This window comes from Lucilia sericata, unplaced genomic scaffold (genome assembly GCF_015586225.1).
Source record: "Lucilia sericata isolate MDLA Ls3-8-SP2 unplaced genomic scaffold, ASM1558622v1 Contig000757F_arrow, whole genome shotgun sequence".
Lineage (NCBI taxonomy): Eukaryota > Metazoa > Arthropoda > Insecta > Diptera > Calliphoridae > Lucilia > Lucilia sericata.
In genome coordinates, this window is record NW_023994754.1 from 168,072 (window position 1) to 191,123 (window position 23,052).

Here is a 23,052-nt window from a genome sequence, read left to right on the forward strand (position 1 = left end):
TACTTTAACCATTATTTTGTTTTTAAACATTTTCTTAATAATATTTAACAAAAAAATATTTGTTTTTGTTAGAATAAGTTTTTGTTGTGCAAAATACAACATGTTTTTTTGGTTTTTTCTTCTTTATATTATTAATAATTAGTTCATAAGTTATTTTGATTTTTTTTTTTTTTTTTTATAAATTAATATATATTTTTTCGATTTTTTGTTATTTATTTTAATTTAATTATAAAATCAGTCTCAATACAAGCCATCTTAATAATGTGTTTTTTTTATATTTTAGTTTGCCTAACTTTTTAAATATTTTCTTTAAATATTAAACTAAATTTAGTTTAAATTTTTTAGTTTTTTATCTTTTGTCTGATTTGAAGGTTTATTTACGGTTTCATTTTGAAAGCAACTAAAAATTTTGTTTTATTTGAAAAATTTTTTAATTCATCGATGGGTTTCTTAAGCAGTAAGTTATTTATTTATTTATTTTTTTGGTTTAAATTTTATAATTGTAATTAGTGCTACTTTTTTTTAGAAATATTGTGCATTTTCTTGTTTTTTTTTTGGTAATTTAATTTTTATAATTTATTTATTTTACATAATTCTAAGATATTGCTTTTTGTATAAAGTTTTGAGAATGGCTTTTAGTTGGTATTATATATTTTCTTTAGAGGTTTTAGGTGAAAGGGTTTTTTCATTTGGTAAAATTTTAGAATTTGTTTTTTTTTTTTTGGTGTGAAATGTTAGTTATAAGGTTTGTATGGGGATGTCGAAATAAATTATTGAAAAACTTGAATTTCTAAAGTAATTTTTATAAGGACAGTAAACTTTAATTTGTTAAAGTTTCAAAACTTTACTTTTATTACATTAAAATTTTCATAGAAATAATTGAAACGGTTTTATTTGTTTGTGGGAATTATAAGTTTTTCATAAGTTTAGTATGATTGTTTGGTTTATGTTGTTTGGAAATTTCTTTATGTTTTATTTGGTTTTCCTTTAGTTGTTACAAATCTATCCAATGAAATTAGGATTTAATTTTAATTTTTTTTTTAATTTTTTTTCTTTAAATAACAAACACAGCGCAAATTGTTGAGCACACCATTTTTGTTTATTTTATTATTTTTTCGTTTGTTTACATACTAAAAAAATTAAAACTATTCTCATTATCTACATTATATATGTTTTTGGGTTTTCATTAATGATCAATGATGATCATTAATTTTAGATGATTATGCGAACGCTACATGTAATAGAGGAGAAAATAATAAAAGTATCAAGGCTTGGGCGGGTAATGAATACATTTTCAATTACAATTACATTGTAATTGAAGCTTTACCAATTACAATTACTTGTAATTGAAGTTTTGCCAATTACAATTACTTGTAATTGTAATTGAAGTTTTTCCAATTACTATTATTTGTAATTGTAATTGAAGTTTTGCCAATTACAATTACTTGTAATTGTATTTTGAAGAATTTTCAATTAGAATTACTTGTAATTGTGAATTTTGTTCCTTATAATTACATGTAATTTGTAATTAGTTAGACTTAAATTTCAATTACAAGTAATTTTAATTGCAAACTTCAATTACAATTACAAGTAATTGTAATTGGCAAAAATTCAATTACCATTACATGTAAATGAAGTTATTGGTCTATTACACATAACAAGTAATTGTAATTGGAAAAACTTCAATTATAATTACAAGTAATTATAATTGATTATTGCTCACTTACACATTACAAGTAATTGTAATTGACCATGTAATGAATTACTTTGTGTAATCATTACACCCCATGTATTGGAAGCTTTGCCAAATACAATTACTTGTAATTGTAATTTGAAGAATTTCCAATTACAATTACTTGTAATTGTGAGATTTGTACCTTATAATTAGATGTAATTTGTAATTAGTTATACTTAAATTTTAATTACAAGTAATTTTAATTGGAAACTTCAAAATTCAATTACATTTAGTAAAAGTAATTGGTTATTGGTCAATTATACATTACAAATAATTGTAATTGGAAAAACTTCAATTACAATTACAAGTAATTATAATTGGTTATTACTCAATTACACATTACAAGCAATTGTAATTGACCATGTAATGAATTACTTTGTGTAATCATTACACCCCATGTATTGGAAGTTTTGCCAAATGCAATTACTTGTAATTGTAATTTGAAGAATTTCCAATTACAATTACTTGTAATTGTGAGATTTGTATCTTATAATTAGATGTAATTTGTAATTAGTTATACTTAAATTTTAATTACAAGTAATTTTAATTGGAAACTTCAAAATTCAATTACAATTACATTTAGTAAAAGTAATTGGTTATTGGTCAATTATACATTACAAATAATTGTAATTGGAAAAACTTCAATTACAATTACAAGTAATTATAATTGGTTATTGCTCAATTACACATTACAAGCAATTGTAATTACATGGTCAATAAATTACTTTGTGTAATCATTACAACCCATCCCTTAAAAGTATAAGCTAGTAAGAAGTTTCCATGGGTGTATTCTTAAATAACGGTCTAAGGCATATTTAGACCGATATCCAAAATAAGTAACAAGGTTACCCGAATATTCTAAAGTGAATATCCAAACATGAACAAAACGTTCAGATTCGTTGAAAAAACTGTTCATGATCTGACAGTAACAGCAATATTTTTACTTCTTAGGCTGTCATATCACTAATCGCTGAAATCCGTACAATGATTTTTTTCCAATTCTTTCAGAAAAATCAAAACTTGTAACACTGCGGTAACGTTTATGAAATGTGGAGAAAATTGAATAAAATTCTAAGAAATAAGACTTGTATTACTAGTTCTTTTTTAGATGCGGAATACCTAAAGATACCTAGAATCTTTAAAGCCTATAGACCCTTTCATTAAGCGATTCCAAGTTTTAAATGTAAGCAACGTAAAGACCTATCAAAACCAACTCTCTTGGTTTTAAAACGATTGGCTATGCCAACGATCCAAGATTCGTATTTATCCTTTTCCTCGGCTAAACGGAGAAGTATTAAGGCTTTCCGATAGCGGAAATATTTGATCGTTATCCTAGACAGAAAGTTGCTATGAAGCAGGATTATACTCTCTGGAAGATCAAAAGCCATAGGTCTGATGATGGTCCATTAGCACATGCTAAATGCTGGGGTACAAACCTAAAAATGTTAATTTGCTCTTTGAGGCTGTTGTCAAGGGTCATGCTGTCTCCTTGGAGACAATTCCATTATCACATCTCTACGGAGTCTCAAGAGTCCGTCATTCCGTTTAATAATTGTTTTCGTGTGTATACAAATAGATCAATGATAACGAATGGTGATGGCATATTCATTAAAGAACTTGCGATTAAAATCTCATTTAGACTGTATTATTCTCTTACCCAGGGGGCATGATACCTTGATGAAAGACCTCACCTTGGTGTGATTGCAATCCCGGGATAAAAGAGGTGCTCGGCCTTTCCTTGGTATCCTTCGAGACAATTCATTATCACATCTCTACGGAGTCTCAAGAGTTCTTCATTCCGTTTAATAATTGTTTCCGTGTGTATATAGATGGATTCAAGATAACGAATGGAGTTGGTGGTGGCATCTTCATTGAAGAATTTTGGATTAAAATCTCATTTAGACTGTACTATTCTCTTCCCCAGGGGCATGTTACCTTGATGAATGACCCCATATTGGTGTGATTACAATCCCGGGGAAAAAGTGTTACCTGTACCTCTAGTATGCCGGGACTAAACACAGGTGATAATCAATGGTATCCTCGGCCATTCCTTGGATTGATTTGCCATGGGGTCGAACCAGAGAACCATATTAACCGGTACCACGGGAACCGGTAGCCCGTAGGGCAGAATTTCGGACTTTTTCTTGTGCCGGTTATTGGAGAGATTCCTTTGGGGTACACGTGGTGGCTTTGGTTTAAACCCAAATTCGCGGGAAGAGAATGTCGGTTAAAAGACTGATGCACTCCCACAGTGGAGTGACTGTGCGACTAAGTGTTCAAAATGAGTTGGTTTAATTTGTATATGATACAGGATAAATGTAAGTGTAAATGTATCTAGAGTAAGTGTATTGAATGTTGTTCTTTATGGGTCTAATGAATGGGAAGTATGCTGAGTTGAATGGTGATGGATGCATGGTATCTTATACCATTCATTGGTTTGATTGTATACTTATAAGTGTTACCATTGAATATTTCTTCATTGTTCAGTTATGTTCACGATTTACTCTGTTCATACCAGAATTACCACAGTGTATTCTCTGTCCTCGGCTTATTTAATGGATTCGTGTTTCGGTCTACGGAATACGTCTCTAGGTGCTGTTGCCGACTAAAAAGAGGCAGAACTATGTACACAAATTGCCACCTGCGTGTAAGAAGCACAAATGGGCGGTGGTGAGTCTTCTACTCAGTTCTCCCAGTGGTTAGAAAAAGTACCATTGTGAAATAAGGCCAACATGACAGGTGTTCACGTAAGACACTTCGACATTTACATAGTCACATTCAAAGGTAAACGTCTAAAGCTGTGGATCTATAGATCGGCATATTGACTAATATGTGGAATCATTATATAGTCTCTTAACAATTTTAAAAACATTTAATCCCAATGTTTTTTTCCATAAGGATCAATTTTAAAGATTAGTTGTTTGGAGGAGTTTTCACTCTTACATTCAAGGTTCACGGCTTTGCTAGTCTATGTAGCGGTGTGTTACATGGACTCATCTATATTAAAGTAGGATATATCGCTTGCTGGAATTGGTTATATAGTCTCAAAATGTCTCAAATTGTCGTACTTAAGAAAACTCTCTAAGAAAAGTCAAAGGGTACGATCTTAATGCCTTATTCATATGCGAGATGACCATACCTTCAAATCACACGAACATAATATTTAATGCGGTTTAAACTGTGTGACAGGTGGCGCCATCTTTATTGAAACCACATGACCTTGGAGTTCATAACATCCAATTCTGTTCAAAATATCTAAAAGTAATGACCAAATATCTTCACCAAATAGTGGATTTTTGTCAGAATAAATGGGTTATAATGTTGACAGTTACAAATTCATTCAAAAATTGTAAAATGAAAGAACGAGTTTATGGAAACTTCTTACCGGGACCTAAGAATATCTGGGTTTAATCATCAACTATATACCGACTAATTAAATAAAGAATTGTCAAAAGAATATTCTACTTGTAATAAAAAAAGTGTTCCTTTGTGTTTTTATCTAATGTTTGAAGTAAAAATTTGTCACAACATTAATTTAATGGTAATTTTCTTTTAATAACATTTTACCCATACAATTAAACAACTACATATACCTACATACATATTTATAATTGGTTTTGTTTTTTTTTTCTGGTAATTTATCTAAAAAAGTGCCTTTTTGCAAAAATAATTTTTATTTAACTACAATGACTAAAATTTGAAAAATTTAAATTTAGTAGCCTAAAAAATAGAAGTAAATAACACAAAGTGACCGATAGAATTCGACTATAAAGAGCTAAAGAGAAATATCAATTCCATTACGTCAGTGTATAAGTGAGTGTGGTGGAGTTGGGTGTATGTGTGTGAGAGAGAGAGAGAGTTTTATTATAACTTACTAATTAAGAGCTTAAATTTTTCGTTCTTAATGGTATTTAAAAAATTAACTATATACAATTTACAATTTTAAATTATTTGTAATATTTTAACTTTTTTAAACATTACTTTAGTTTCGCGTTTTTTGAGTGTGTGTATGTCTTCTTCAAACTTAATCACTATTTAAGTCATCTCCAATCAGACTACGATCCATGCCCTTCCAATTGCTGGAATTGAGTGCTGCCGCTGTTATACCATATGTCCCACTGGGAAGACGTTTTTGTCGACACAATGCCAAACGTGTTTTACTGGGTGATGTTGGTTGCAGTAGCGGTGATGAGGCCTGTGGTGAGTCCATATCGTCGGTATTTTCTTCGGGACAACTGTCAGAGGGTGAGGCAATACGTTCGCGGGTTTTTATGGATTTTTCTAAGCGTCGTAGAAATCTGCAGAAGTTGTATAATAGAAGATTCTATATAAATACTTCAATTCAATTATAACATATCATTAACCCACCTTATTTGATTTCCTATAGCTCTTAAGCGATTAATTTTACACTTAGGTCTGACCGTTTCATCTTCCGTCTTAACAATGCTGGGTGAAATGCGTCTTAAAATAGACTAAAGAAAAAAGGACAAAATAAATATTTATTTAAACAATGTCCCATGATTCCAATAACTTACATCAGCAACCTCATCCTCACTTAAACTCTCTTGTTTTCGCGGTCTCTTCTCACGATTGGGCGAATTAAGTCCTTAAATTAAAAAAACACACACAAATCAATTAATTTAACCAAGAAAGCAAGATATCACAAACTTACGCCTGGGTAAAGGTCTCACAGTCAACTCCTTGGCTGAGTTCAAACTTTCCGACGACGACGAACTACTCGCCACCGGATGACGATTGAGCAAACGTCTCTTGGGACTCTTACGCGTAGTGACCGTAACGGCAGGGCATGGATGGTGATGTGAATGGCAATGCTTGTTGCAAATATGTGTTATACTACTGGGCGTGGATGAAGTGTTCAACGACTCTTTGGAGGGCAAATCCAATTGTTGTTTCGTAGGCGACTGAGTCGACGAGCACTTGGAGGATTTACGTTCACGTTTTTTGCTGCTACTGCGACGCTGATGCGAAAACGTATGCACCGAGGTGCCTTTGCCATCGGACGATGGAAAATCGTACAGACCATCGGAGTCCGTAAATGGCAGTTGATCTTTGCGTCCATAGAAGTGAGGCGAGAAACGTCCTATGCCGGCTCTTTCACTTAGAGGACTTTCGGAGCGCGAGGATACAGGTGATAGGGTCTTATCACCGCAACCATCGATTTGTATCACAATAGAAGGCAGTTGTAGTTGTGCCATTTGAGGGCCACAATTGTTGCTAAGTAAGTTGTTGCCACCTAGCAGTGGCGCTGTTGTAGGGGGCAGGGTGGTGGTAGGCGGTTCATCAACTTCGATTAGTATCTCATCGTCGAGGAACATATCAAAGCGACGCGAACTTAAACGGGTATCATCTAACTTTTCGTCAACATGATCTGTGCCTATGCCCTCGTCATTGGATTCTATGAGTATATCATCGGAAAAAGTTTCCGAATCGGAACGAGGACGATGCGTATGCAAACGATCAGTGTTAGCACCTGCCGCAGGACCTGTACACTTGCCATTACTGATGTTCTCTTTACAGCTGGGCAGCATAGATGATTTACGTCTATTTAGCAGATTAACATGCAAAGAGAGTCCCGGTCCCGAGTGACCACTGCCCGGTTCATCCATTTCATTGGGATATAAAGGATTACTAGAGCCACAACGGCTTGGTCCCGGACTAGCCATGCTCGAGTAACCCGATGAGCTTAAATTACTCTCGGATATGGTGCGATCCGCTCGAGTACACATGGTAAACGGACTTAGGTAACACATACCCACCGGATTGGGAGGCATTAAACCCCCACTGACACCAGTTTTCGGAGCGGGTGACAGTGGTTCTGTGTCCGATTCCAATTCGCTCATATTCGCTGTTACCGTTATTGTAGGCGGCGCAAAAGGGAAATCCAAAGAAGTGGGTTTCTCAAATTGTTTTAAGAGCCTACGAATAAAAACATTTTAAAATTATAGCAAAATTCGCCTCTTAACTCTCAAACTGCAAGCGTTAGAAAGACAGAGATAGTTAAAGGCAAAGAGAGCTTTATATAATTATTTTCTTTTCTTTTTTTTTAATTTAATTTCTTAAAGGAAAAGTTTGTTTTAAACATAAAATTATATACAAAGAGGAAACACAACATGTTGCAAGTTCAAATGTATTTTTTTTTATTATGTAGTAAGTTTGTAAGTAATTAATCAAAGTCAAAAATTCATCTAGGCTCTACGAAGGCATGTATGGAGCTACGATCTCTACTAAAGACAAAAGAAGGAATATATATATACAATTAACATACAACATAAATTATAAAAAATGAAATTAAGCACTTTCTACTACCATATGTTAACTTTCTCAAAAGAGTACTTTTCAACTTCTGGGTACCAAAACAACAAAAATTAAAAAAAAAATTACTTCAAAAAAGAAAACAACTGGTTAAATTAGTTAAAATGACTGTTAATCATAGTTATTAAAGTTAAAAACAAGAAACTAGTAGTTTGGTTAATGGATAAATGTTTGATTTGAGTTCAAAATTGATTTCTGAGCGCCATACAAAACAACAACCTAGAGTTGTGAACAGTGAACAGTAAATGTGGTAACATTGTGTCTCTACTTGTATACCTTTTTTGTTGTTGTTTATTTGGAAACATAAAACTGGTTTCACCTATGCTGGCTCGTTGTGGTGGTGGTGATCCCGGAAATATAATCATTGGATGACGATTCTTTGTGGGACTGGGTTGTTCTACGGTCAATGTGGGTATAATCAAATCTCTGGGTCTGGCTTGTTTTTCCTCTGGCGTGGGCGGTTCTATGTCTATGGTAATGGCGGGTGTTTGCATGGGTGCAGCTGTGGCTATGGCTGGTGTAAAACTCAATTTGGGTATTTTGTAATTGAGGCCACCAATTGGCTTATTCAAGTTTGCCATCGATGTTGTGGTGGTATCGGTCGGTGTTGTCTCTACATCCGTATCGAGTAGACGGGATTTTTCACGTTGCAGTCCAATTCTCAGTTTTTCCTTTGAAATAGATTAGTTTTAAAGAAAACAAAGAAAATTTTTTTAGCTTTTTAAGTTTGTAAAAGTGTTGCTTATAACAAACAGCTGTGTGTATTTAGAATATTTTTTAAGCTTTATGTGTCACTATCTGTTCTAACTATAATCTAGCTTTTGGAAAGGTTTTCTTTTGCAAAAAAAAAAAAGGAACTTTAAACCAACTAATATTCAACAAAATAATTAATTCATTTATTGCCTTTCAACTGAACCATCTTCGTATTTCATGCTTTTTGCCAAACTCTATAACAATACCGCAATCCGAATCAACCTGGGAAATATTAAGTAAATTGTATTAAAAATATGTATGTTTATGTCTGGAGCTGTAGGTATGCAAGCTTGGTAGCAGTAAAAAGCTTGGTAAATGGGTTGGTAATGAAAATGTTTGATGAAATGCTTTATGTGACTTTTACGATAATTTCTCTATTTGGATATAATTAAGATTAATAAAAATCGGATGTGTAATATATCCTCCTTTTGACTTGATCAATATTGGAATATCGGCACTATCTAACGTTCCTTAGTAATCCTATAAGAAGTAAAATAGAGTTCATATCATGATTTTAGACTGAATAGTCTTCCAGTTTTAAGCTCTGCTTCCTATTGATACCAGATTATACGGATGTACTTTTTATAAAAAGAAGGGAGCTTGATACAGTTAATCTGTTCAATGTAAAACCGTTCAATCCAACGAGGGCTGTAAAACCGTACAATGCCAAGAGGGCTAAATGATTATTCACATAAGTAGAAGAGATATAATGTAGACCGCAACGAATGAAGTTTTCTTGTGGACTCCCAGGATGACGAAACCAACTTGGGCGAACAGATTCAGACGTTTATAGAGCATGAGGAGAGAACAGAGAAATGCTGGAACAGATATTCTGTCATCATTTTCATCGAAATATAGATCGATATATCTTCGGAGCAATGCTATTCTATAAACTAGGTCGATGAAACTAGATTTCTGAACATTGGACGATATTGTTTTTTTTTCGCTTCTGATCCTCCTATCGACTTAACCTATTACAGTCATGGATTTCTCAGAATATTTCAATCACATTTATGAAACCATAAAGCAAATTTTACGAAAAGCAGTATCGAAACATTAATACTTCTTATAGGTTGAAGGATGACGAGAATGAAGGTTCTGATTCCAAACCTTATATTTTAATTACATAGATGTCATATTGCCCATTCTGTGTTATGGAAATCAAAACACATTTGTCTATATTGAACAAGTTTAATATCTTAGACCAATCAAGAACAATGAGACTACATTCAGACTTGATCATGAGGCTAGAGCATTGGTCATATCGATGATTATATACTATATACATCAAGGAACGACATGCTCTCAGTCAGTGATGTTTTCAGGCTGAAATTGACGCCACCAATATGGCAGCAAGAAGATATCAAAAATTAAACATCTAATCATACTTGGACTTAGGACAGTCTTGCTCTCCAATATCACATAATAAGATCATGGAATGGTATATTCGGGAAAATAAAATTGAACCCAATTGTGCAGTAAAAGGATAGTTGTTGTATAAAACATGTTATCTCAGAGGACCGAGTACATATTTAAGTACAAACACGATCTCAGTCTGCAACACGATAAGTGCGCATAATTGGGCGATGTTGGTCTCAACTTCTACGTTAAAAGTGTAGGTCATGAGCGCATTTAGGAAAGTTAATTTTTTAACGAGTGCGTAATTAACGGATCGTCCGAAACACATAAGGGAAAGCTCAGACCTTATCTTTTACAGATTAGAATCTTGATATATAGACATATGTTTGTTCAAAAATCTGTAATTAAAAAATCTAATAAAATTTTGGTATATGTAGCGGTTGATTCTCCTTGGGAATCGGGAGATTCACAAAATCGCAATCTTGATTGCCAAATTTTTGATATGATCCCTAAGTACAGTTATTACATTGGATACCCCTTTATATAAGGAGTTAAAGAAGGAGCACGAATTACTTAAATAGTCTAGAAGCTAAAATATATCAAGTTTCCTTTATGGAGTTCCTAATAAACCTGTTTTTAATTGGATTCAAATACAATGGACTATGATCTATACTTATCCTAGCAATTTTTGGATATGATAAACGAATATGAAAGGCTGCAGGAAATTAGCGAAAATTTCCAAACTAAACATATGAAATGAATGCAATAAAAATTTTCACCATCAATACAGTATGATCTTCCTCAATTCTTCTAAGTATTCTAAAATTTATCGCACGTACATAAATGAAACAGTTAATACGAAAATATATCTTGTTGGTAAAACATGCTCGATACTTCTAACAGAAACAAATATTCTCTCTTAAAATACTTACCGATAACTGAGTATCACTACGATCACTCTTATCGTCATCATCACTAAAGTCTCCACCGGATGAGGGATCTTCCTGGAATATGGGACTATTCGAACGTTGAGGTCTTGTCATTATCGGTGTTAGAGCCGGCGATGGTATTGGCGTTGGCATCTCTCTTATAGGCGAAAGACACTTATTGTTAATGCTCGGTATTTCAAGCAATATTGTCGGTGGGTGCAATAGATTCGACGATGATGATGACGACGTAGAGGTCGTCGATGTTTTGTGCGCATTTAGAACATCTAATACAGGCACTTCGATGGTGGTTTGACGATAGAACACCGGTGAATCGGGAGCACCACTAGAGAAACTAACCGGTGTATGCATGGAGGATGTAGATGACTCATCATCACCGGGTGCATCATCCTGTGGACTCGAAACGGTGGGCGTTGTTGAGGGCGAAACAAAGACCGAAGTCGTTGATGGCATTGTATTAGTTGTTGTATTCGATGCATTGCCAGCTGCATTGGCAAAATTACGAAACATGGCGAGTATTGAGTCGGCACTAGAAACTTTAGGACGCGCCGGCGAACCGATGCGACAGCGTGCTGGCATGCCCGAAGGCAAACCGCTAAGTTGATTATTTGTTGTACTGCCCATTTCACTGCCACTGGTTTGTATTGAACGCAGACCAAAATCGGTTAGTGCCAGATCGGAACTTGAAAATGAATCACTGCCGTGCGTAGATGATGTGCTGTGTGGTGAACGCATATCGTTCGTGCAGGGTGATGGTGGCATAGAACTTGCTCGCATTTGTATGTCAGTTGGCAGGCTAAGAGCACTAGAATTACGAGTTGCCTGTTTTGCAAAAAGAGAATTTATTTTTATTTAAAAAAAAAGTTAAGTAGTTATTTACAGGGTGTGGTTTTTCTACGCTAGACAATTATTAGTTTGGCTGAGTTAATATTCGTTAATTTTTTAGCTATAAAGTGCTTAAGTGCAACTTAAGCATTTGTTTGGAATCTGAATCTGGGGATCTTTTTTAAGAAATTGGTCCTAGAATTTTAAAGCAATGGCTGGATTTTGTTCAAATTCTTATTTTTTAGGACGATTTTCATAATAGGGTGTCTTTTCGACATCTGAATTAATCATAGAGACATTTTTGGGTTACGCTAGTATAAGTCTCGGGTCTTAGGAATAAAAAAGGTGACTGTATAGCTGATGAACTGATCAGGACATTTAATCATCTCTCTCACATTTCTAAGTTACTTGTTGAGAATTAACTTTAGCAGCAAGTTCAATGTGATCAAATGATTTCACTTTTCAAGTCTCGAGGTTGATAAGGGCTTTATATGACTATTCTGGGATAAACCAGGACAGGTAATATCTGAAATTCCTGGACAATACATTGCCATGTCTTTCAGATTTCTTATCGTAACGACTTTTGCAGAAGTTTTTCACGATGACCCTTTGGTTATCACAACGAAGTCAATCATTGATAAGTACATCCTTTAAAATGGTGTTCTTAAGATCATGACCGAAAAAGTTGAACGACAAGTACGAGGATGATCTTTGTTTCCGAATAGTAGTACTATAGTCACTTTGTAGTTAATTTTCTTAAAGGGAGCGTGAAATCCGCCAGTACCGCAAATCTCTTTAAAGATCATAAAGAAAGCCATAAAAAGCTTCTGTGAAAGCTTATTTTTTGATTTATCTAGAATCTTGGATGAAGGTTGCCAAAAAACACGAAGGTTTTGAAGATGATCTTAAAAGTAGTCTAGAGCGTATAAATGTGGTGATCTTGTTGATCACTGCCAGTCACCAAATTGGAATATTAGTTAAAAGAAAAATTAATTTTCGCATGAGCTTTCCTCTTGGGAGTACAAGTCATCCTGCTTTAATGCATCAGTTTGCGCAATAACAGCCGTTAATCATGGTAGATCAGTAGCGACGATAACGTATCCTACAGATAAATGTTGTATCAGTAATTGGATTGTCAGAGGATATTTGAGTCTAAAAAGGATAAATGGAGTGATCATGTCAGTCATTGCTAATCATCAAATAATAAGTCAATCGAAATACTTATAATGAAAAACTAACTTGCTATGATCAATGATCGATCACTAGTCATGGTTAGTCTTCGAAACCCCCAAATATAATTTGCTTTCTATTGACAATTGATTATTTAGCAATGAGTTGAGTCTTCGCTTACTTGTTAATAGTGTCTTGGCTAAATTCATATCTTGAAAAGATCTTACTAACACAGCAGATTTCTTAAATGTCAAAAACAGCATTAAGTATTTGACAGATCAACTTCAATTTTGCATGATGATAACTATATCAAGATTTGGTCAAATTTATGTATTTTGAACATGGTGATCCTAGTGATAAGTTTAAAGATCACTGATTGTAGTAAAAGTAAATCAGCAAATCAAAGAAGTATATTGTTAAAATGATGAAAATAGTATCGTACGTTTCGTAAATATATCCTAATGAAACTATTTATTCACCGCAGTAAAAGTTAGTGAATCAACTATATATATTAAAGCAAGTATGTATTACCAAAAATATAATATTTTGAAAACGTTAATAATAAAAAAATTATATAAAAAAGACAATTTCAACACAGGGTGATTCCCAGACAAACAGTTGAGAGTGTAAAGTAGAGTGTTTAGTTTCAACTACATATTTTGTGTAAGTGAGAAATGGTTTGTGTCTAGGCTAATGATAGTATGTAACCATATAAAGATCGTTAGAAATGATTTAAAAGTGCAGCATGAAATTTTCTAATTGTATGCTAAAATTTTGATCAAAGTGCTTTGGTAATAACAAATTGATTTTGTAATAATGAGAAATTTGTTTCGCTCTCTCTTTCTCTTTGTTTGGTTATACTTTTTGTAGGTTTTTATTTTTAAAGATTAAAGAAAAGCTTCATTCTCTTCTTCATTGCTGTTGTGAGTCCGTATGTAATGACTCTTTGTTTTTGCCTGAGAATCATTGCCCTTGTTGTGGGGGGAAAACAATTAAAGAAAAGTAAATAAATTAAAAAAAAGAAAAAAATTATTAAAATAATTGAAAAAAAATAATATTATACATAAGAAACTGGGACGATAGCTTAAAATATATTAAGCTTACCGCCATTGTTCCTATATCTACCTCGGAACCAGAACTCATTTCAGCTGAAACTTTATTCAGCAAACGGGCAAATGTCACCTTCTTTTCGAGTTTTGGATCATTAATGGCTCTCTCCACAGTGGCTGATGTTAAAGAGCCGGTATTTTCCGAAAATGTGGTTTCCTTAAGATCACTTTCTGAATCTACATTGCTGGCTCTCAAACGATTCTCTGACATTGAGATCAATTCTCCTAAACTTACTTTAGGCTTGGCCTGTTGAGCGGCTGGTGAAACTAATTGCTGTAGAATTTGTTTCTTTTCGGCGGCATTTTTCTTAACCGGTGTAGAATTGTTGCGTTTTTTGCGAGGTGAGGGCGAACCTAATGCATGAAAGGAAAAAAAGAGCATAAAATAATAGTTATATTAATACAAATTTTTTTTAATTATTTTTCTTTTTTTAAATAGACATTTTGTTATTTTTCTAGATTTTTTTTTTTCAAAATTATAATTAAACATTTAAGAATTTAATTTTTAGTTTAAGAAAGTATAAAACACATAAAAAACATAGAAGTGTTTGAAAATTATGCATTTTTTTGGAATTTTTAAATTTTGTTAGTTTGTATCTAATTAAAGCGTTTTTCTAGAGGGTGCATCTACCAAATAAAAAAGGAAATAATATATTTCTGGGGAAATTATACTACAATACTACAAATATAAGGGTAATGTTTGGAAATGAAGAGGTTATAATAAATAAAATCATGCAACTTAGGTAATACTTTTATATAAAATAATTGAGCAATATTAAGGAGAAGTTTGCGTTGATAAATATTTGGATTTTTATAACCGTTATACATCAAACAATAAAGATCGACTATATAAAAAGACCTTCAAAAAGTCGAATTTATTCCAATATTTTACTCCATAATCGAATCGCGTATGTATGGACGAGTCAATTAGTTAGTTAGTTAGTTAGTTAGTTAGTTAGTTAGTTAGTTAGTTAGTTAGTTAGTTAGTTAGTTAGTTAGTTAGCTAGTTAGTTAGCTAGTTAGTTAGCTAGTTAGTTAGCTAGTTAGTAGTTAGTTAGTTAGTTAGTAGTAGTTAGTTAGTAGTAGTTAGTTAGTTAGGTTAGTTAGTTAGTTAGTTAGTTAGTTAGTTAGTGTTAGTTAGTTAGTTAGTAGTTAGTTAGTTAGTTAGTTAGTTAGTTAGTTAGTTAGTTAGTTAGTTAGTTAGTTAGTAGTTAGTTAGTTAGTTAGTTAGTTAGTTAGTTAGTAGTTAGTTAGTTAGTTAGTTAGTAGTTAGTTAGTTAGTTAGTTAGTTAGTTAGTTAGTTAGTTAGTTAGTTAGTTAGTTAGTTAGTTAGTTAGTTAGTAGTTAGTAGTTAGTTAGTTAGTTAGTTAGTTAGTTAGTTAGTAGTTAGTTAGTTAGTTAGTTAGTTAGTTAGTTAGTTAGTTAGTAGTTAGTAGTTAGTTAGTTAGTTAGTTAGTTAGTTAGTTAGTTAGTTAGTTAGTTAGTTAGTTAGTTAGTTAGTTAGTTAGTTAGTTAGTTAGTTAGTTAGTTAGTTCGTTCGTTCGTTCGTTCGTTTTCGTTTCGTTCGTTCGTTCGTTCGTTCTTTCGTTCGTTCTTTCGTTCGTTCGTTCGTTCGTTCGTTCGTTCGTTCGTTCGTTCGTTCGTTCGTTCGTTCGTTCGTTCGTTCGTTCGTTCGTTCGTTCGTTCGTTCGTTCGTTCGTTCGTTCGTTCGTTCGTTCGTTCGTTCGTTCGTTCGTTCGTTCGTTCGTTCGTTCGTTCGTTCGTTTCGTTCGTTCGTTCGTTCGTTCGTTCGTTCGTTCGTTCGTTCGTTCGTTCGTTCGTTCGTTCGTTCGTTCTTGTTCGTTCGTTCGTTCGTTCGTTCGTTCGTTCGTTCGTTCGTTCGTTCGTTCGTTCGTTCGTTCGTTCGTTCGTTCGTTCGTTCGTTCGTTCGTTCGTTCGTTCGTTCGTTCGTTCGTTCGTTCGTTCGTTCGTTCGTTCGTTCGTTCGTTCGTTTTCGTTCGTTTCGTTCGTTCGTTTCGTTCGTTCGTTCGTTCGTTCGTTCGTTCGTTTTTTTTCGTTTCGTTCTCGTTCGTTCGTTCGTTCGTTCGTTCGTTCGTTCGTTCGTTTCGTTCGTTCGTTCGTTTTCGTTCGTTCGTTCGTTTGTTCGTTCGTTCTTCGTTCGTTCGTTCGTTCGTTCGTTCGTTCGTTTCGTTCGTTCGTTCGTTCGTTCGTTCGTTCGTTCGTTCGTTCGTTCGTTCGTTCGTTCGTTCGTTCGTTCGTTCGTTTCGTTCGTTCGTTCGTTTTCGTTCGTTCGTTCGTTCGTTCGTTCGTTTTCGTTCGTTCGTTCGTTCGTTCGTTCGTTCGTTCGTTCGTTTCGTTCGTTCGTTCGTTCGTTCGTTCGTTTTCGTTCGTTCGTTCGTTCGTTCGTTCGTTCGTTTCGTTCGTTCGTTCGTTCGTTCTTCGTTCGTTCGTTCGTTCGTTCGTTCGTTTCGTTCGTTCGTTCTTCGTTCGTTCGTTCGTTCGTTCGTTCGTTCGTTCGTTCGTTCGTTCGTTCGTTCGTTCGTTCGTTCGTTCGTTTCGTTCGTTCGTTCGTTCGTTCGTTCGTTCGTTCTTCTTCGTTCGTTCGTTCGTTCGTTCTTCGTTCGTTCGTTTCGTTCGTTCGTTCGTTCGTTCGTTCGTTCGTTCGTTCGTTCGTTCGTTCGTTCGTTCGTTCTTTCGTTCGTTCGTTCGTTCGTTTTTCGTTTCGTTCGTTCGTTTTCGTTCGTTCGTTCGTTCGTTCGTTCGTTCGTTCGTTCGTTTTCGTTCGTTCGTTCGTTCGTTCGTTGTTCGTTCGTTCGTTCGTTCGTTCGTTCGTTCGTTCGTTCGTTCGTTCGTTCGTTCGTTCGTTCGTTCGTTTGTTCGTTCGTTCGTTCGTTTTCGTTCTTCGTTTCCTTCGTTTCCTTCGTTCCTTCGTTCCTTCGTTCCTTCGTTCGTTCGTTTCCTTCGTTCTTCGTTCGTTCGTTCCTTCGTTCGTTCGTTCCTTCGTTCGTTCGTTCTTCGTTTTTCTTCGTTCCTTCGTTCCTTCGTTCCTTCGTTCTTCGTTCCTTCGTTCCTTCGTTCCTTCGTTCTTCGTTCTTCGTTCCTTCGTTCCTTCGTTCCTTCGTTCCTTCGTTTCCTTCTTCCTTCGTTCCTTCGTTCCTTCGTTCCTTCCTCGTTCCTTCGTTCCTTCGTTCCTTCGTTCCTTCGTTCTTCTCCTTCGTTCCTTGGTTCCTTCGTTCCTTGTTCCTTCGTTCCTTCGTTCCTTTGTTCGTTGGTCTGCTCTCTCCCCCGCTTCTTCCCGTCTTCTCTTCCTTTTTCTCTCTCTCCGCCCCGCCTTCCCCTTTTCCCCTTTGCCCTCTTTTGGCCCTCCCCCCTTTTCCTCTCTCCCCTTCTGCCCCTTTGCCCTTCCTCCCTCCCCCTCTCTTTTCCCCGCCCCCTTCCTCCCTCTCCTTTCCCCTGTTTCCCTCTCTCTTCCCTCCCTCTCCCCCCCCCCCTTTTTGCTCCCGCTCCTTCCCCCTTTCCCCCCATACAACAACAAAAATAAAACATCAATTTATATACAATAATAAATAAACAATTATAAGTAATAAACTATTGTTTTTAGCTATAACTCTTAATATTTAATAAGTATTTATAAATAAAGATAGTTTTTATTAAATTCGCCCACCAGCAGCCACAAAAGATTTTGGTAAATTATTTATTTTTCGTATGAAAAAGTTAAAATTATTATAAATAGTTTTGTAAAATTTTTATGAAATTGTCATTGTTTGATTTTTAAAAAAGGTAATTTATTTAATAGTTCTTGTAGTTTTAGTCATTCTTTAACAATTACTAAAGGATTTAGTTTTTCAAGTGTTAAATAGATTATTTTTTTTTTTAATTTTCTTTTTTAATTATAGTATTTTATTTAATAACTAAAATATTTACAACTTAATCTCTAACAAAAAGTGTTTTTTTTTTTTTGGTTTGCTTTTAGTTTTTCTTCTGTTTTGATAATAAAGTTTTACTAGCAACGAGTCCTACATACGACGAGAGTAGTCAAGGGTTAATGTCTGGAATTTGTGTAATGCTTATTTTGTTGTTTAGAGCAGGTATTGGCAAAGAGCTCTCTTTTGAACTTTCTAAGTATGTTTTCTCTTGCTATATATTACATGTAATGAATTTGTTTTATTCAGAGAGCTTTTTTGCCGATACCTGTCTGAGAGAGGTAGAATTTGTTGGAAGGTAATTGAAAGTAATTTGAGGAACAAAATATACAATAATTTTGTTCAAAAATACTTAAAATGGTTCTAAACCGATTTTCGAATTCCCACAGATAACTCTTTTCATCCCTATGCTGTTCTCCATAATAAGGGATAAATAAGGGATAAATAAGGGATAAAAAAGTTGTCATGACTTTTATCAAGAAAAGTATTTTTAAAGGTATTAAAAGTACGAAATAAATTTTTGTCTATCCAGACTAGTCCATAGAATAATACGTAGAGTAGTCCATTGATATCTGTATAAAATCATAGGGTTACTAGCCCATAGAATAGTCAATCGATTAGTCAATAGACTAGTCCATATATCCACCGATCTATTGATATATTTATTGACTAATTATTTGTTTAATCTATTGACTGATCTATCAACTAGTAAACCTAGTCTATGGACTAATCTAGACTAGTCTATGGACTAATCTAGACTAGTCTAGATACTAATCTAGACTAGTATATATACTAATCTATGGACTAGTCTATATACTTATCTATGGACTAGTCTACGGACTAATATATATGCACTACTGGATTGAACTAGTGAACTAGTGTGAACTAGTAAACCTAGTTCATAGACTAGTCTATTCTGTATAATACTCTACGGACTGATCTATGGACTACGGGACTGAGTAGGCTACAGTCTAGTCTATGTACTGTTCATCATTCTATGTACTAGTTCGTAAACAAGTCTATGGACTAGACTCTAGATTAGTCAGTCGACTACTCCGCAGAGCAGTCCGTAGGTTCACTAGTCTATAGAGTGGTGTATCGACTAGTCCATAGAAAGGTCTATCGACTAGTCGATTGAATATTCTATGGACTAATCTATGGACTATTCTATCGACTAACTGCAAAATTGTCTAGTCCATGAGCCTATAGTCAAATCTATGAAGTAACCTTCATTCTATAGACTAGTAAATCTAGTCTACAAATAAGACTACAGATAATTCAGTAGAATAGTCTGTAAAGCGGTCCATATACTTCTTCATATAGTAGATCATATACTAAGATTACTAGTCCATAGTTCATAGACTAGTCTATATACCCATCGATCTATTGATAAGTTTATTGACTAATTTTTTGACTAATCTATGGACTAATCCATGGATGTTATATGTATCAGTAAACCTAGTCTGTGCCCTAGTTTTTTGACAATAAATTAGTCGACTGACTAGTCAATGAACAAATCTTCAATCTAGTTTATAGACACACTAGTCTATTGACTAGATTATTGAGGGCCCGTATATATACTTAATGTTAGATACCACATCAGGGATTAGAATAAAAAGCTTTCCAACTTTCTAAAAAACTTTCTATATTTTTAAAGAGCTGATAACTGGAATAATTCTGAAACCATGAGACCCTTACTTCCAACATCTTCCCCAAAACTAAAATAAGCATTAGTCCATGTCGAAAACCAATTAATTGAGTGAATAAAAACTAAAACATTTGAAATTAAAAACATTTAAATAAAATACGTGATTTTTTTTCAAAAATATGGACTCACATTTTTTGATGTTAAACTTTAACGTAATTTGTCTTTTACTAGTACAAGTAAATAATTGTTCTTTCTCGCTGGAACTTACAAATAAAATTATTAACAAATTATACAAACATTTTAAGCGGGTGTTTTTGAAAAAAAGCTAAAGCTTTTATTATATTCTTGTATTGTTTTAAAAAGGAGGAATTTTTGGATATATAAATACAAAGTGCAATATTTTAATAATATAAAAATATATTTTCAAAATTAATTTGAAAATATTTATGTGTATTTTGTTTTAAAGGGAGTCAAGGGATTTTCAAACAAGCGGGGACAAACAAGTGCATTAGCTGTTAAGTACAAAAGTGTTACAATCCAGGAGGGGGCGTTTTAAATTAAATATAGTTTAATGGGTACATTTATCAAGAGCATGACACCTTATGCAATTTGAATTTTGGGGGGGAGAAATTTGTTTGTTAATGCTTACCAATTTTTAGAAATTATTTTTATTTTTGTTATTGAATAAGGGTCTTAAGTGTGAGAATTGTTGGGTTATATAAAGTAGTGTGTGAAATTTTCAAGTTTTTGCAAATTTAACGCACAGTGGTTTTGATAATTTTTGCCGAAAAATTATTTGTTATGATAGGCAGATGTACAGTTTTTAGCTTTTTTTGGGAGGAAATTTTAGTTGAAATTGTTATTGTTGTTATGGAATTTAAAATTTATTCAATATGTCACTTTTAAGAGCTTATATGTATATAAAAATATAATATAAATGCAAATTTTCGACAAATGTTGTACGTTGCTTCAGTTTGTTTAATATTGAAAATGGGTAAAATCGTTTTACATACGTATGACCCTAGCCCCATATAGAGCCCCTTCAGAATATGAGTTATAATGAAGTTTAACATGAACAGGTTTTTGAGGTTTTCAAGTTTTGAATTGAAACTTGATCAGTCTATCAATGTTTTTTCTATATTCTAGGCGGTGATCGTTACAGTAATACTGATCTTGTTGATATGAGAATCACTGGAGTTGATAGTAAAGATATTATTATCTGATGTCATTATAAAAATTTAGAATATTGATAGATCAGAGTGAATTATATAATTTTCTACGTGTCCTGATGCTTAGCAAAATAGTAATGCTGGGAGAAGGAGACAAAATGAGATGTACTCCATCGAGAAGGTCCCAAAAAGATAAAGTATTTTTAATACAGACTCATGGTGCTACATAAGAATAATGTGATCTCGACTTTGTTCTTTAAAAATACAAGGTTATTGTTCTGATCATAGCTTTACCGATTACAAGTTATATCAGCATCATAGTTAAACCCCTTCGTGTACTTCTCTTACGAAAAAAAGAGCAGTATTTTTTAGAAAGAAATTCTTGGGACTATTTGAGAGATACTCTGGGGAGAGAATTGCACTCGTTTTATTGGTTTGAACAACTCTTTGAACTCACAGTCAAAATGAGATTTTATTGACGGATTAGACTAGACTATAGACTAATAGTCTAGTCTGGTCTGGTCTAGTCTAGTTTAGTCTAGTCTAGTCTAGTCTAGTCTAGTCTAGTCTAGTCTAGTCTAGTCTAGTCTAGTCTAGTCTAGTCTAGTCTAGTCTAGTCTAGTCTAGTCTAGTCTAGTCTAGTCTAGTCTAGTCTAGTCTAGTCTAGTCTAGTCTAGTCTAGTCTAGTCTAGTCTAGTCTAGTCTAGTCTAGTCTAGTCTAGTCTAGTCTAGTCTAGTCTAGTCTAGTCTAGTCTAGTCTAGTCTAGTCTAGTCTAGTCTAGTAGTCTAGTCTAGTCTAGTCTAGTCTAGTCTAGTCTATAGTCTAGTCTAGTCGAGTCCTGTTATCTTATAGTCTAGTCTAGAGTCTAGTCTAGTCTAGTCTAGTACTATTCTAGTCTATAGTCTAGTCTAGTCTAGTCTGTCTAGTCTAGTCATAGTCTGTCGTAGTCTAGTCCTAGTCTATCTATCTTCTATCTAGTCTAGTCTAGTCTAGTCTAGTCTATATTCTAGTCCTAGTCTATCTAGTTAGTCCTAGTCTATCTAGTCTAGAGTCTAGTCTATAGTCTAGTCTAGTCTAGTCTAGTCAGTCTAGTCTAGTCTAGTCTAGTCTAGTCTAGTCTAGTCTAGTCGTCGAGTCTATCTAGTCTAGTCTATAGTCTATCTATAGTCGAGTCTAGTCTAGTCTAGTCTATAGTCTATTCTTGTCCTAGTCTATAGTCTAGTCTATAGTCCTAGTCTATGGTCTAGTCTATAGTCGAGTCTATAGTCTAGTCTATTTCTATCTATAGTCTAGTCTATATCTAGTCTATAGTCTAGTCTATAGTCTAGTCTATAGTCTAGTCCTATAGTCTAGTCTATAGTCTAGTCTATAGTCTAGTCTATAGTCCTAGTCTATAGTCTAGTCTATAGTCTAGTCTATAGTCTAGTCTATAGTCTAGTCTATAGTCTAGTCTATAGTCTAGTCTATTAGTCTAGTCTCTAGTCTAGTCTATAGTCTAGTCTATAGTCTAGTCTATAGTCTAGTCTATAGTCTAGTCTATAGTCTAGTCTATAGTCTAGTCTATAGTCTATCTATATTCTAGTCTATAGTCTAAGTATATACTAGTCTATAGTCTAGTCTACTAGTCTAGTCTATAGTCTAGTCTATAGTCTAGTCTATAGTCTAGTCTCTAGTCTAGTCTATAGTCTAGTCTATAGTCTAGTCTATAGTCTAGTCTATAGTCTAGTCTATAGTCTAGTCTATAGTCTAGTCTATAGTCTAGTCTATAGTCTAGTCTATAGTCTAGTCTATAGTCTAGTCTATAGTCTAGTCTATAGTCTAGTCTATAGTCTAGTCTATAGTCTAGTCTATAGTCTAGTCTAGTCTATAGTCTAGTCTATAGTCTAGTCTATAGTCTAGTCTATAGTCTAGTCTATAGTCTAGTCTATAGTCTAGTCATAGTCTAGTCATAGTCTAGTCTATAGTCTAGTCTATAGTCTAGTCTATAGTCTAGTCTATAGTCTAGTCTATAGTCTAGTCTATAGTCTAGTCTATAGTCTAGTCTATAGTCTAGTCTATAGTCTAGTCTATAGTCTAGTCT

General features: G+C 33.9%; 1 protein-coding gene across 1 annotated transcript in view; it reads right to left on the reverse strand.

The window, feature by feature from the left end:
• Positions 1-1,497: 1,497 nt before the first annotated feature.
• The window catches only part of LOC119607876, a 53,842-nt gene continuing 32,287 nt past the window's right edge, over positions 1,498-23,052 (reverse strand). Inside the window, exons 12-18 of the mRNA XM_037962000.1 lie at positions 14,248-14,585; positions 11,113-11,949; positions 8,345-8,739; positions 6,408-7,672; positions 6,271-6,341; positions 6,104-6,207; positions 1,498-6,033 (exon numbers count right to left, since the gene is read on the reverse strand). Coding sequence (XP_037817928.1) covers positions 5,760-6,033; positions 6,104-6,207; positions 6,271-6,341; positions 6,408-7,672; positions 8,345-8,739; positions 11,113-11,949; positions 14,248-14,585 — 3,284 coding nt within the window. The 3' untranslated portion in view covers positions 1,498-5,759. The remainder of the gene's footprint in view (positions 6,034-6,103; positions 6,208-6,270; positions 6,342-6,407; positions 7,673-8,344; positions 8,740-11,112; positions 11,950-14,247; positions 14,586-23,052) is intronic.